This window comes from Phalacrocorax aristotelis, chromosome 8 (assembly GCF_949628215.1).
Source record: "Phalacrocorax aristotelis chromosome 8, bGulAri2.1, whole genome shotgun sequence".
Classification (NCBI taxonomy): Eukaryota; Metazoa; Chordata; class Aves; order Suliformes; family Phalacrocoracidae; genus Phalacrocorax; species Phalacrocorax aristotelis.
Genome location: NC_134283.1, coordinates 20139116 through 20153305, shown reverse-complemented (window position 1 = coordinate 20153305; position 14190 = coordinate 20139116). Strand labels below are relative to the sequence as shown.

Genomic DNA, 14190 nt, shown 5'->3' with positions numbered 1-14190 from the left:
CAATACATGTAGATGGCTAACATCTTAATGTCATTACATTATTTTATATTTTGTCAGTTAAAAGATGGAGGGATACCCTGATAGGTATGCCTGATATAGGATCAGAATAGGGGTAGAATATATTTTTTCATCTAAGAATAGTGTGGGAGTTTGAATATTTTAAGGAAAGGGATGAAATGCTTAATATTTGTTGCACAAACGACTTTCAGAGAAACATCCAGTGATGAGGAATGATTCAGTCTTGATGAATTACCCTGCCTTACACAATGATATAGCTCGACACTTCTAGCTGACTTCGTTTTGTATGACCGGTGTGATATATTCCCAAGAGACTGAAGCACATTCTAAGGAGGGAATACATTGTCCTAGTCTCATCAATAGTCCTTTCTTGGGTACATTGTGACATCCTTTTTGTGGGGTGTGTTTGCCAGCATGCTGTATGGGAGATGTCTGCGTAATGAATCCAGTGAAAATAAACAGTGTTTTCCCCCTTATGAATATTTGATCTATGATTTATTTATCCACCCAGACTTGGACTAATAGCATGTCAAATGTTGCCTGTTTGTTTTCCTGTTGACATTTTTCTATCAGCAGTGTCTTCTGTATTATGGACAGGAAAAATATTAGCAGACTTGTAAAACAATGGCTTAACGAGACCAATTCTTTGATGTAAGCTAGATGGACTCCACTTGGGAAAATAATAAGAGATTAGGTGGAGGGGAGGGGTTTCTTGTCTACTGTGAAATTGTTCACATTAGACTGGAAGAAGAGTAAATTGCGACTGACTGACTCCACCAGAAGGTCAGACACTGACTGATGGTGGCAGGCCGGAGTCTGCTCAGGCAGAGCTTGCCCACGTACCCCTGTGTAACTCTATGGAGACCTGAAATCTCTCTCTTTTGCACCTTAGCATGCTCCAAATCATGGTCGAAAGAATCGGGCTTGATATCACTGAAAATGCCTAGTGACAGCAATCAAGTCAGAGATAGCTGCAGGTAAGAAGTCGAGTATTCTGATAGGGAAAAATGTGCTAAAAGAGTCTAAACACACCATCTTACAATAAATGATAAAATCTGTTTAATCTGTGCTTTTCATGGTCTGATGCTGAGTTTGCCTTCTTGCATCTGGAAAAAAAAATCAGTGGGAGTGCTAAAGCAAAGAATGCCAAATTTGATTACAAGGTTTGGGACACTGTGAGCACCCACGGGTAATTCACTTAATCAGGAGTCAGAACTCTTGTATTTCTAGCTCTGCTATGCTGGTACCGTCCTGTGTAACTTTTGTCAAGGTAGTCACTTTCCTTTTGCCTTGTGTTAAATAAGCAGTTAAATATCCAGGAAAGGTAGGAACTCTTATTATGTTCTTTATAAAATACTTAGTTCAATGGCTGTTTCTTCTGCAAAGAAGAGTTGCAATGAGCTGCAAAGTCCATTGTAATAAAATGAATAATTATGGAGAGTTTTGTCAAAGGTGTCTCCTATTACTTTTCATCGTCTGAAGGGCTGGTTATCTTTGGTCCACAGAGTATCTTTTCTACTAAAAGAGAAGTTTCCACTATATATAGACTTTTACCTTTAAAACAGGCAATAGCAAAGGTAGAAAGAATGGCTCCTGCTCCTTATTTCAAAGGTTGTTTTAGGCTTAGTGTAGCTTTGAGTTAATAATAGCTCAAACCTGCATTCAAACTGCATAGGTGAAAATGGTACTGTTTCTCTCTCCCCAAGGTATATTGACAATACACTTTTCTGCTTACAAAAGACAGGCTGCCAAAGACATGTAATTAAATAATATTATGGAGGTCAGCATGCTTTCACTCAGGAGACCAGTTTACAAAATCTAAACATTTAAAATTATTTCTGCTTTGAATGGCTGCTGTGGTTCATGGCTGGTTATCTCCCGTTTCAAAGACTTCCGGCACTGAGGAAAACAGCTGTCCTGAAAGCTGTTGGCAGTTCTGGTATGACTCCTTCTAGTCTCCTACACTTTTTCCTGTTCATTTCTTTTTTACATTTTAAGAAAACATTTTGAATTTTCCTGCAATCTTTGATATCAGGAGATATGGGCAGAAGCACAGACTTTCGTATCTACTTGTGCACTTGGCCTTATCTTTGTCTGCAAGGCTGATGTTTACCTTTGAAAAGGAAATTGTTCTTTTTGAACAATTATAGCCTCTAAGCTTTCATCACGTCTCTCTAATTTGTAGTGCTTTGCTTCTAGTGCACTGTCAGATGCTTAGTGAAGCTTTAGGAAGATAATCTCCTTAACAAAAGGGAAGAAACTTTTTTTTTTTAGAAGAAAGCTCTTTTTAACAATAATCTGAGCTGATCAAAACGTTCTTGATAAACTGACCTTTTAGATTCAGTAAGGATAAAGCTAATATACTCCAGTAGGCAGGAATAGCAGTTGTAGGAGGAAAGGGGGAAGCTGGTTAAGGAGCAGTTCTTTAGAAGAGGATCTAGGGCTTACAGGTTGGTGATAGCTGTATATGAGTGGGCAATGCCGTGTTGTTTTAGGAAAGCTAAGCCTTACACTGGATATATATGAGCAGGAATATTGCCTGCAAATTATGTAAAGAAAGCCTTCTAGTCTACTGAGGAGTGGTAGGGCTGGAGCTGAAGTGCTGTCTCCAGAGAACTGAAATGAAAATAAACAGAAGTCTAGAAAGTGCAACTTGTGAGGAAAGAGTGAAAGAGGTTTTGCTTTTTGGCTTAAGAAAGGTAGGCTGGGAGATGCAAGAGTGAAACAGGCATGATGATAAGCTCTGGATATATGTATGTAGAAATATAGTTACCTTGCAAAGAAGTAGAAATGAATCAATTCTCCTTGAGCAAGGTGAACACAAGACCTAGTGACTTCAGTTGCAGAAGTATTGAAGTTAGACCATGAGAAGAACTTTTAAACAGTAGAAATTGTTAAGCAATGGACTAGATTGTATGGCAACGCTGGACAGCCTTCCTCTGAAGAGGTCTTTAATGACAGGTTTAATCTAATGAATTTTCACTTTTGCAAACAAATTCTATTTGTTGGGTATATAGGCAGGGTATAATTTTTTTGTGTGTGTGTTTATTGGGTATTTAATAACAAATTCACAATGAAACATAAGCTAAGTACATTCTCAAAATGCCTAGAGAACACAAATCCCCAATCCCCTATATAAAGCCCATGACTGGTTTGAATGATTCCTGTTCTAGTTGTAGTACTGTTGCACTGCTAAATTGAGTCTCATGCAGCCATTGTATAACCTCAAGAATTAACAGGCTCCAGGAGACTTCTAGAAACTAGGGAAATATGCTCACTCCTTCCTGTGCCCAGTTTGGAGCAAAGCAGTGAGCTTTAAAGATGAGCCTCAGTTAAACCTCATTTTAACATGCAAAAGAAGATTTTCAACAGCAAGTTTTTATTAGAGTATCTAGAAAATAAACTGATAAAAAAGTTAACATCGTTTACTTACTTTTAGCACATGAGAGCATGTAATACCATGAAAATGTAGAATAATCGTGATGTGAGAATAGAGGAGGGGCATATATTTACTTTGAACCTGTTGTGGCATGGGGGGCTTAAAAAAAGACAATAAAGGTAATTAAGGTAATGAAGTATTTCCTAGTATAACATTGTCATGTGTCTCTAAAGTCTCACCAGTCAAGCTGTGGTTGTCACAGACTAACTTAAACTAAGAGGATGGCACAATAAATGAAAACTTTTGTAAAATTTAATTGTTTTCCTTGGTGAGGGTGGTGTAATTCTTACCACCATTAACAATGACTAGCCATGGAATTTTTTCAAGTTTTCTAATTATCCGTATTATTGTGTGCTTTTAACACGTACCAAGTATCTGATTGATGACCACAGGATTAGGCATACACTTAAGTGCTTAGCAGAATTTGGGTCCTTAAATGACCCTTCTGTATTTCCTTTGTCATGGCACTAAACCTGCTGTGCTTCTTGAACTTTATCTGAGTGCCGCATACTGTATTTATATCAGACATCTTTTTGTTTGCATTTTGGCTTTATGAAATGTCAGACTCAATCTTATACTAATGAAATGTCCAAATTTCATCTCAGCTATGAACATAGCTGCTAATCCTATAAGATGTTTACTTTCTGCCTCTTTGGCTATGTATAGTAACAGAGTGTCTGCCAACTTAAGCACTGCTGACAAATGTGTCCCTATTGCTAGTCAGTCTAATAAATGTTATTTCATTGAGTAAAGATTTAAAATTAATTAATTAAATGTCATTAAAATCCCTTGCAACCTTTGACAAGTTTGCTATTACTGCAGGCCTGTAAAAGTAATACCTGAGTACTGCATGTGCCCACTGAATCCCACCCAATTCAGTGATTTTTATGTTCTAATCTTATGATTTCTTTAATCATTTTGGAATACAGCTTTTGATGGTTGTGGCTGCATTTGAGGCAGAAACGTGGAGGGAGAAAGTAGAAAGACAGGTAGGCTTTTCCAAGGCATGCAAAACAGACAGGAAAACCGTAAGCCAAAAGCCACTGGCCAGAGTCCAACCTTCCTAGCAAATCATACAGAATATAACTACAAACCTCCCAAACCTTTCTTAAAAAATTGATCTTTAACTTTTTCCTTTGGCATTCTCAAAGTGAGAGCTATGTAATTCTCAGCATGAAATCTCGGGCTGCTTTCCTTGTCAAAGGCTGTGGTCAGACAGTTCACAGGCAGACTGTCCAAAGGCTGTGGGTGCGTTTGCATATGTAATGACATTTGTTACATTTAGTTTCTAAGCTCCAGGCCCAGATTTTCCACATCCATGCATTCTGAGTAGCCCTTGGCACCTATGCAAACACCACTAGAAGACTGCTCAGGCAGAATGGTGTATTTATTTGCACTGGCATAGTGCCTGAGGAATTACCCAGGAATAGGGCCCTGGTGTGCTGACCACCATAGAAAAAAACCGATCTCAACAAATGTTTCTCAGATTTCTGATACCCAGGCAACATTTTGTTTTAGATGGAAACTGCTGGGCAGATGACAGATGTTCCCAAGCAGCCCTTACCCTGTGCAGCAGTCCTATGAACGGTCATTAGTGGTTGAACAGGCAGAGTGCACAGCCATCTTGCAGAATGTCCCTTGCAAACAATTTGGGATTCACTGACCTCCTTTTTCCCCCCACGTTATGGAGCAAGCTGATAAGGGAGAGGAGGCAACACCTGCAGGAACATGGCGGGAATATGATTTGGTGCCTGAATTTTTGATGTAGATAAGTACAAAAGCTCAGAAGGAGCAGCCACTGCCTGGCTTGGTACCTCTAATGGATGCTGCACAGCTATTGGCTGTGAAAAGAGAAGATCCATTTTTGGATGCTTTCCAGCAGTGTTACTGCGCCTCACAGTTCTACCAATGGACAGCAACCAGCCGGGAGCTATGTCATTTTGGCAGTTTAGGACCAGACCTTATAGCAGTATAATCTGACATGAAACCTGGACGCATTAGCTCTATTTCTGTATTTATATAGAGAGTGCCACTGATACAGCAAAGGAAGTACAAATACAGTTTTAATTTTTTTGGATCAGAAGATCTTTCCCTCAGAAATCAACCTCTGCTGTGGCCAGTAGAGACCCTGTTGATTCACCCTCATTAAACAAATTGATCAGGATTTACAGTATTAATATCTTCCTTGTCCCAGGGTGAACAAGGAAGGTCCACTTTTCCAGGTGACTGGCCATTGCCTTTCATGTGTTCAGAAACAGGAGCCTAGCTTGTAAAAAATGTAAATGAGATTTATTTGTAGTGTATGTACAAAGTTATCAGAAAACATGAAAAACTGCAGTCCATGAGCCTCTGTTCTTGAGGATTTGTTGTGTTTTCCTCTTGTAAGAGACTTGTCCTTGACTTATTTTCGCCCTTGTTAAGATTGCTAGAGTTTCTAGATACTTTATAGTGTCTTATTCTGGTATCTGTGAAGGTTTTATCATAAAATCCGTGTTACAGCATGACAGAGGCACACTGATTAAATAAATTATGTTTCCAATAGTGACAGGGGACCAAATATACCTTTCTAGCTCTTCTGTACAGGACTCAAAATGATCCTTAAGCACTCTGTAGAATTAAGAACTGGCACCTCAAGAAGCCTCAGGTAGAAGTGTGTCATCCCTCAATGCCTGATTGAGAACTGTTTTCTGTTTAGTATTTTTAACCTTCTCCTTCTGTTTAGTTCCTGCTCTGCCGCTTAATGTAATGCCTTTTTATTGCAGACTGCTTTTAGTTTGGTCCTTTTTAAAGCTCCCTGAGGCGCAATGATGCCTAGAAATTAATGTATTCCCTTCCCGTGCATCAAGCAGATGTGTGTATATCGAGTTAGTGTCTCTAATGTTTAGCTGATTTCTTTTCAGAGCATAGTTGAATCACTGCTACATACCAAACCCATTTGTGGCCTTTCCTCCTTAAACTATTGGAATACACACAATATTTTTAGCTTTAATTGCAAAGCACTTGGGTGATTTGCAGGTTTTTATAAAATCACTAGTCCTAAATATGCTGCACTGTTGGACAGCATAGTGCTCCAGTTGTTCAGTGTGGCTGGATTCAACAGGAGCATCTGTAAGGCACCCTTGGTATTCCAGGACTTCCAAGTGGTTGTCTTTGTCATCTTTGCCCATCTATCCTTTTGTTACTGGTTGGAATAGAAGTCATCTTAGAGAAGGTTACTGCTGGTTGAAAAGCTGAGGACTTTGGTTAACATGCAAGGCAAAAGCATCCTTCCCAAGGAATTAACATGTATTGCAGCTAACTGTACAGCCAGGTTAGGGTAACTCCTGCTTCTTCTCTAAAATGAAAGAAAATCCTCTCCTAATGTTCATATTACACAAAGCCATGACTGTTACTTCTCAACTATGGTTGCGGTTACTCATTTTACCTGTAAATGGCAATGCTTTATTTTCCATCAGAAACCAGTTGTACCTCTCCATGTACCTGCAAATCTTTGCATCATATCCTCTCTTGCTGAGATAGTCGGCAGAAGTAACTCTTTGGAAACGCATCAGTCTTGTCCTAACTTTCCACCCTTACCATAAAGAAAAGTGCCATCACACTCAGAACTAAAAATGCCAACTTCAGGTTGTATTGTTTTTATCAAGGTAAGACATCACAAGGAATTACTTTTTTCATTCATTTGATTCATTTTTGTTCGTTTACATTCTTAGAACCTCCCCCCCCAGCCCCTTAAGGTAGACAGAGTACCCTTCCCACTGTACTAAAAAGGCTTCGCTGTTCAAATAAAGTCTTTTAAAAATACAGATTTATTCTAAGCACATGAAACAACAGGATAGGCACAATTATAAACACAGAAAGATTAAACATGGCAATGAATTTGCAGCCACACAATGCAAGCAATAACTTAGAGGCAGAGGTTACCATTTTACATACGAAACCTGCTGACAATTGGTTATTTATGGTACTAGACATTCTAGACTTTGCTCATCTCAGTTTTAATTTGAAATTATCCTGTCATTCCACCCCTTCCAACTTTTTACTTAGAAGTTACTTGTGTAAATACATATATATTTTAAATACTGTATAAAGTGCATTCAGATGAAGAATGGGAAAAGGTAAAGGCCCAATTTCCAGTGCACTAGAGGGGACTGAGGCAAAACACACTCTAATAGCTGGTTAGGAAGAGCTTGGTTTTGCAGCAAATAATATATTGAGCAATGGCACAGTAATACAAACATGGTTTCTAGGAGATAACTTCAGAGTAGATATTAACTACTAGAACTATGGCTTGACAGCATATTTGCCTTTTAAGTTGTGCAGAGCACGGCCACATTCCTCTGTTGATAATTACTAGAATAAAAATATGCTGAAGTTTGAAATGTTCCTTCTAATGTGATCCTGAACAGTTGTTACTGTAAACAACATTCTACTTATTTTGAAATAGTCCATTAACTCTTGGGTCTTATTGTCTGCATTTTCCTGTAGACTATGAGCTGCTGTCTTGGAATTCCAATTAGTTTTTTTGTTGTTAGAAGTGCAGCCACTTCCATCTTTAACTAGCCTTTAAGGCTAAAGCTGTTTCTGTTAACATCAGTGCATCAGCATGTCTTGTTTAGAAGCTTAGGCTTTATAGTTCACAAGTCGTTAAGGGAAATCTAAGGACAACTAAAAGAAAAAAAACAGCTTCAACCCTCAACTCCTCTTAACTCATTTGTGTGTCTTGGAAACTTGAGAAAGACTAAGGGATAATGCAAATTAAAACACTCTGGCATAATTTTTTTCCCCTTAAGACATCTTGGGGATGTAGAGGAATTGAGCAGCACCAAAAACTCCACTTGTTTTTACACAAGTGGACTCCTCAGTCTCGTTTCTGAGAGGTCACTGCAGTGCTGGAGCCTCTTAGCACATCTGTTACTTTTGTAGAAGCATGAACTTGGAAGACAGTGAGCAACATTCCCAGTATTGTGATACTGACATCAAGGACAGAATAGTTACAGTGGTTTTTCCCTTACACTCAACAGGAATAACTCCTCCTGATATGAAAGTAAAAAAAGAAACTTTTTTTTTAAAATTGTAACTTCCATCTCTATTTTATACCTATTGTGCTTATGAATAGGTAGGGAGGAAGTCCTGTGGAATTCAAGAGCTGATTTCTTTAACTCTTCTCAGTCATCCTTTTTGTCAGAGGTACTTGAGTTATCCTCTTCATGGCCTTCAGGACAGACTTTATTTCTTGCAATTGGTGTTGTTTCTGAGACTGGGATTGTACTCCTTCTAACTGGACTGCGTTTGACTTCAGGTGACTCAATGTCATCCTCCTCCAACATATCTAACTGGTATCTCTGTAGCTCTAGGTATGTAGTGAACAACTTAGCATATTCTGGATGCTTGAATGCAAAGTCCTTGAACTCATCTGAAAAAAATAAAAAATACAGACACTATCCTGCAGCAATAGGATCAAAGAGAATTTCAGTGCCTGCTCCTTTTACTGAAGCTCATCTCCAGTTACTTTCCTGTGAAGCACCTCAGGCAAATCGCATAAAGTATCTATGTCTGTGCTTCAACAGTTTTCCCCAGAAACAGGATATGAGAACCATCAGATAACTTCAGGGAGAAAAAAGGTAGGAAACTCTCACTGTCAATATGACTATCAGAGTCCTCTTTGTTACAAAAGGACATAACTTACCATAGGACAGCTTCCCAGTTTCATCTGCATCTATTTCTTTAAAGAGCATAGAAACGTCAAGCTCAGGCACACCCAGAGCTGACCGAATGATAGAAGCAAACTCATCTTCTGTTATAGTGCCATCCTCATCCATGTCAAAGAGCTGGAAAAGACATTATGGTAGAAATACTTTAGCATCAGTTTGCCTGTGAACCTTTGGTGCACAGCAGCCACCCATATCAGGTTTCTAGTATTCAGGAGGTGATCTGCAAACAACACCTGGGATTTGAAGAGCCTGGTTGCATCTCAGTTACTTTCTCTTGCAAAAGATTTTATGTATGTTCCCTGGAAGGAGACTAAGCAGACACTTAGCAAAGCAATGTACATGCTATAGTTGGGATTAGAATATTCTCTAATAGGAGAAGTATGTAGCAAACCTGCAACAACAAACAAACCTGACAGCATTATCAGTAGTAAAAGCCATACAAAACTGATAAAAACAAAATGTAAACAAAGTTTATGTTAATTGTCACCATGAGCTACACTAAGGGTCTACTGGATTCAGCCACTGTATAGTGGAACATCGCAGATTTTAGTACTAATTTTCATTAAGTTATGGCACAACTGCCATCAGATTAAATTTGCCATAGTTTATGCTCTGACATAAAATACCTCCATTTTAGTATATGTGATCTGTCATCCACTAAGGAATTATCGTGATTAACAAGCAATTTTGGTGACTGGAATGCAGACAGTAGGTGTACGTTGATCATCCCATCCTTCCCGGTGCAGTGACAGTAAGCATCTGCTATGAATCAACCCCTTGAGAAATACAAGGGATGGATGGCTATAATTCTTAAGTACTGGCTACAGGCAAGCTTTCCCATTGCGAAAGAAAGTATATTTAGTGGCAGAGAAAACAAGTGGCAAAAGGAAACCTATGGTTGCATTTCAGACTGAAACAGGCTTTTACCAGCTGAACCAGTCATTTCCCACTGAAACTGGGAATTAAATTATTAATTTTATAATCAGTGCAACTGTTAAGATACTGAAGAGAAAACAAAACAATGAAACAGCAACAATTGCTGCTAGGCTTGCTTCTTCCTAGGAATTTGTAGTGATAAAACATCCGTGAAAAAGCACAAATCACTTTGAACAGCTGTAGCACTTATCTGTCAAGCAGCCAGTGGATATAATGGATTACCCTAAAAATTCTGGTATTTCCCAAGTATGCGTCAGCACTAAAAAGTATCCAGTTTAAGATGAATATGATCCGTATCTCAATATATTGTTCAGTATGGTTCGTAGGAACAGATTAGTGGGTAAAATAACTGAATCTGTGTCAAAGATCTACTGAAAAAAAAGTCACTTGAGCATTTTCCTGTTTAGGGATTCACAACCTGGGCATCTCTGGCCACATATTGCCTGTTTGTTCCTGAGATCTGAAAGGAGCTACTGCTCCTAGACTGCTTGTACTATCAGGACGCCATAGTAGAAGCCAGTAGATGATCTTAGATGCAGCCCAGTTTTGGATCTGCCAGTCCTGAATAGCCTTTCTTGATTTTTTCCCCCTCCTCGTTGTTAACAACAGTGACTCTCAGTAGAGTCACTGCTTGACCCATAAGAGGATATTGCTCCATCTATTGTCTACTTGTGACACTGAAGAACCACAGCAGAAAAAACCTCAGGCAAAAAAACTGCAAGTGCTGCTGAATCATTTTTGGAGTTAGCCTGCCAAGTTACATATTCATTAGTGCCTTCACATGGCTTTTGAAACCCTTTTCTATGAAGCTGATGCCTGCAATTCTCTCCCTCCCCTTCAGACTCTAAATGTCAATTGGTTTAAGAGTATTACTCACATTTGCATAACAGATTGAAGCTGTAAACTTATGATTTGAAAGCTAACAGATTTACAGTCAGTCTTGATTTGTCAGGTTTGTAGATTCACACTAAATTGAACTCACCTTGAATGCCATCCGAATAGTCTCTTCTGTGTTGGCCGGGTTACAAAGAATAGACAAACCAATTACATATTCTCTGAAGTCAATGGTGCCGTCTCCATTCTGTAACCAAAATCCGTATGGCAGTACTTATAGTTAATATAGCAAATTGCTTTAAAAGCTGTTGTATAAATCAACTATACAACACGCACTAAGACAGTTTACAACACGAGAGGTATTTGTTCTTCCTGAAAAAAAATACTAACAGCTCACTAAATATATGTAATACTAGGGCTGAAGTAGCTATATATGTATTTTCAATAGCTAGAAATGGGGTATCAATTTCTACCTTATAAACACACAAACAAAAAAGATTTAAAACAACTTACAAGTTTTTCTTTAGTATATGACCTCCAAGAAGCCTCTAACAAGAACTGGAATACATGTCTTTAAGGTAACTGTAACAGTTCATGTAGCACTGGCACTTGCTGAAGTCCAGAGCCCAATGCAACATCCTAGAATAAACAGGCCAACAGTGAGGCTGTTGCCTATAGTTAATTCTTCCTGGGAACCTTTAGCAGTAAAATAGATGTCAGTGAAAGTACAGCCTGATGATGCAGTAAATCTACGTGGTCTGTCTTAAGCCTTTCTTTGAGGTGAATGCATTGCCCTGCGTGCTATTTTGAAGCCACTACATTGTCCTACCTTTTAAGCCACAAATGCAATGAATTCAGTGTAACAGCCTCTCTGATAATTCCAGTTCTAATCTGAATGAACAATTCAATGTGTTAACTACAAAGGTACTTCAACAAAACATTTGAAGCTTGCTTTGTTGGGATTCGTGATTAATTCTATGTAAGCTACGTTGTATTTGCAGATCAGGAAAATGGCAGATGCCCGCTGAAATACATGCTTAAGTCAGTAGTGTTCCTGTGACCACACTGAAAGTTTCTTGAGGGTTTTGGGAAACACCCAGTCTGGGGAAGAAGCCATATACAAGACTTAGGTGAAGGGACACACGGTGGGTAATGAAAACATAGTAGCGATTACTAGTAGTTCATAGTTTTGAACATTCACAAAAAGGACTTTCATAAAAAACATTTTAAAAGCAAAAAAGTGTAAAGCAGAGTTCCCTTTGTGGATGTGTTGTACATTTCAAGAAGAAAAAGATTTTTAAAGAAGCGGACTCCCTTAGTCTGAGGACAGCGCAAAACTTTTTCAGCCAAGCGAGAGGGGTGGTCTCCTGGGTAAATCTGTAGTGAACAGCCAGATCTAGACTCTATTTCTGGCTCTCCTACCAACTTCTAATGCCCACTTGAGCAGACCAGCCTTAACCTTTCTGTTCTTGACTTTCTGCTGCTGAATAGTGGAATATGGAGCTTGCCAGTGGAGAAATGCTAAGGCAGCTCTGTAGAGCGCTTTGAAAATCTTGGGCTCTATGAAATAGGGATTTCTGTCATTGAATGTAGGTCTTAAGATAGTCCTTGATTAACAAAATATGTGTAATAATGGACTCAGTACTAACTTTTATTTGTCAAGCTATATATTTGACAGGATTTAAAACCACTAAGATAGAATTTTATTTAGCCTTCAACACCAATTCAAGACTGTTTTGCATGGAGAAGTGTGATTTTCCTTATAATAATGGTCTAACCAATCTTGTTTGAAGACAACCTTTGAACATCTTGTACTTTAAAGGCCTGTGAATTTTAAGGAAACTTCTTCGCAAAAATATGAATAGTCTTTAAAGTTATTTTCATGTGTGTCTAAGGGATATAGCTTTCAACAGTTTTCAATCATTAGAAAAGGACAATGTTCTCTCATAAATGCTATTTTATTTAGAAATCTGTGCTCTTATTGTGCTGCAAAGTTTGACTTTAAGTATTTTGGCTGCATCATAGTTCTCATAACGATAGTAGATCTAACTTTTAACATTTATCATTATAAACCTAAACACTTAAAACAACTGAAGCAAGACTGTAGATAATAATTGTTCGAAGTTCCATGGAATATTATTTCTGGACAGTTTTATAGGCTGTATTCTTAGCAAAGGACTGTTTGCGATTAGAATATTTTTTTAAATTTATTTTTAAAGAAGAAGTATTAGTATCACAGGAAAAGAATTGGGAAGTAAACTTTAAATAAAATAGTCTCATTAAAAATAACTTTTGAAATCAGTTAACACAGCTTTGGCTGTGCTAAAATGACAAGAGTTAATAAGGGTCATGTTACTTTCACTAAAGTGCTAAACCCCAGTAACCAAAACTGAGTGCAATCTGATACACAGAACTCCAGCCATCTGAGTAGAAAATAAACTTACTATACTTGCAAGATCATGTTGTGACTAGCTCTAATAAATCCTAGGATGCTGGCTAACTTCCAGATGCTCTGGCATTTTGGTTAAGGAGAAATGATAGGTGTTAAACTGAAAATGCCAGAAATCCTTCAGTGTTCATGTAGCACCACTGCAAAAGAGCAACTTGCAATAGTCTTTCTATCTGTATCTAGCTGTTTTTGCAGCCTATGCATGCAATAATATTTTAAGGAAAAAACACGTGAGCTGAGCTCCAGTTCTCTAAATAGCAAAGTACAACATCAATATTTATATATTTGTATTTATGCTACACAAAATAACTGAAACATAGCATACCCTCAACAACCCTTGTTTTCTTTAAGGCAACTAGTTTTCTGCTACTGTTTTCACTATAGCATGCTATGGTAACTAGTGTTTTGTTGTTGGGTTTTTCATATAATACAGTAAATCTTACACTTTGCTAAACACTAAAGTTTGCATTGTTGTGAACAGTCTCCATTTAAGAGTTGCACAAGGAGATTCGGGCTGGATAATCAGTAAACTTTATGCAGTGAGCAAAGCTCTCTGCAAGACAGATGCAGTCAATAAAGTTTAAAGTACTACTGCCCCCAAACTTTTTTCTCACTATGTAAGGCAACAGGAAAAATCAAGTGTGTGTATGTATATGTGTGTGCACTGGTCATTCCTGTTCTGATTAGATGAGTAAACCATGAGTCACTTACAGGGCTACCACAAAGAAGCTACAGCTGGACCATTTGAGGAGGAACTGCAGATGCACCTCTTGTGTTCATATCCAGGCTCATAGTCTAAGAAG

The 14190-nt window shown here is 38.3% G+C and overlaps 1 protein-coding gene across 1 annotated transcript in view; it reads right to left on the bottom strand.

Annotated features, from left to right (window-relative positions):
• Window positions 1–7245: 7245 nt before the first annotated feature.
• Window positions 7246–14190, bottom strand: part of LPCAT2 (lysophosphatidylcholine acyltransferase 2) — a 33776-nt gene continuing 26831 nt past the window's right edge. Inside the window, exons 12-14 of the mRNA XM_075101631.1 lie at window positions 11087–11185; window positions 9144–9285; window positions 7246–8870 (exon numbers count right to left, since the gene is read on the bottom strand). Coding sequence (XP_074957732.1) covers window positions 8623–8870; window positions 9144–9285; window positions 11087–11185 — 489 coding nt within the window. The 3' untranslated portion in view covers window positions 7246–8622. The remainder of the gene's footprint in view (window positions 8871–9143; window positions 9286–11086; window positions 11186–14190) is intronic.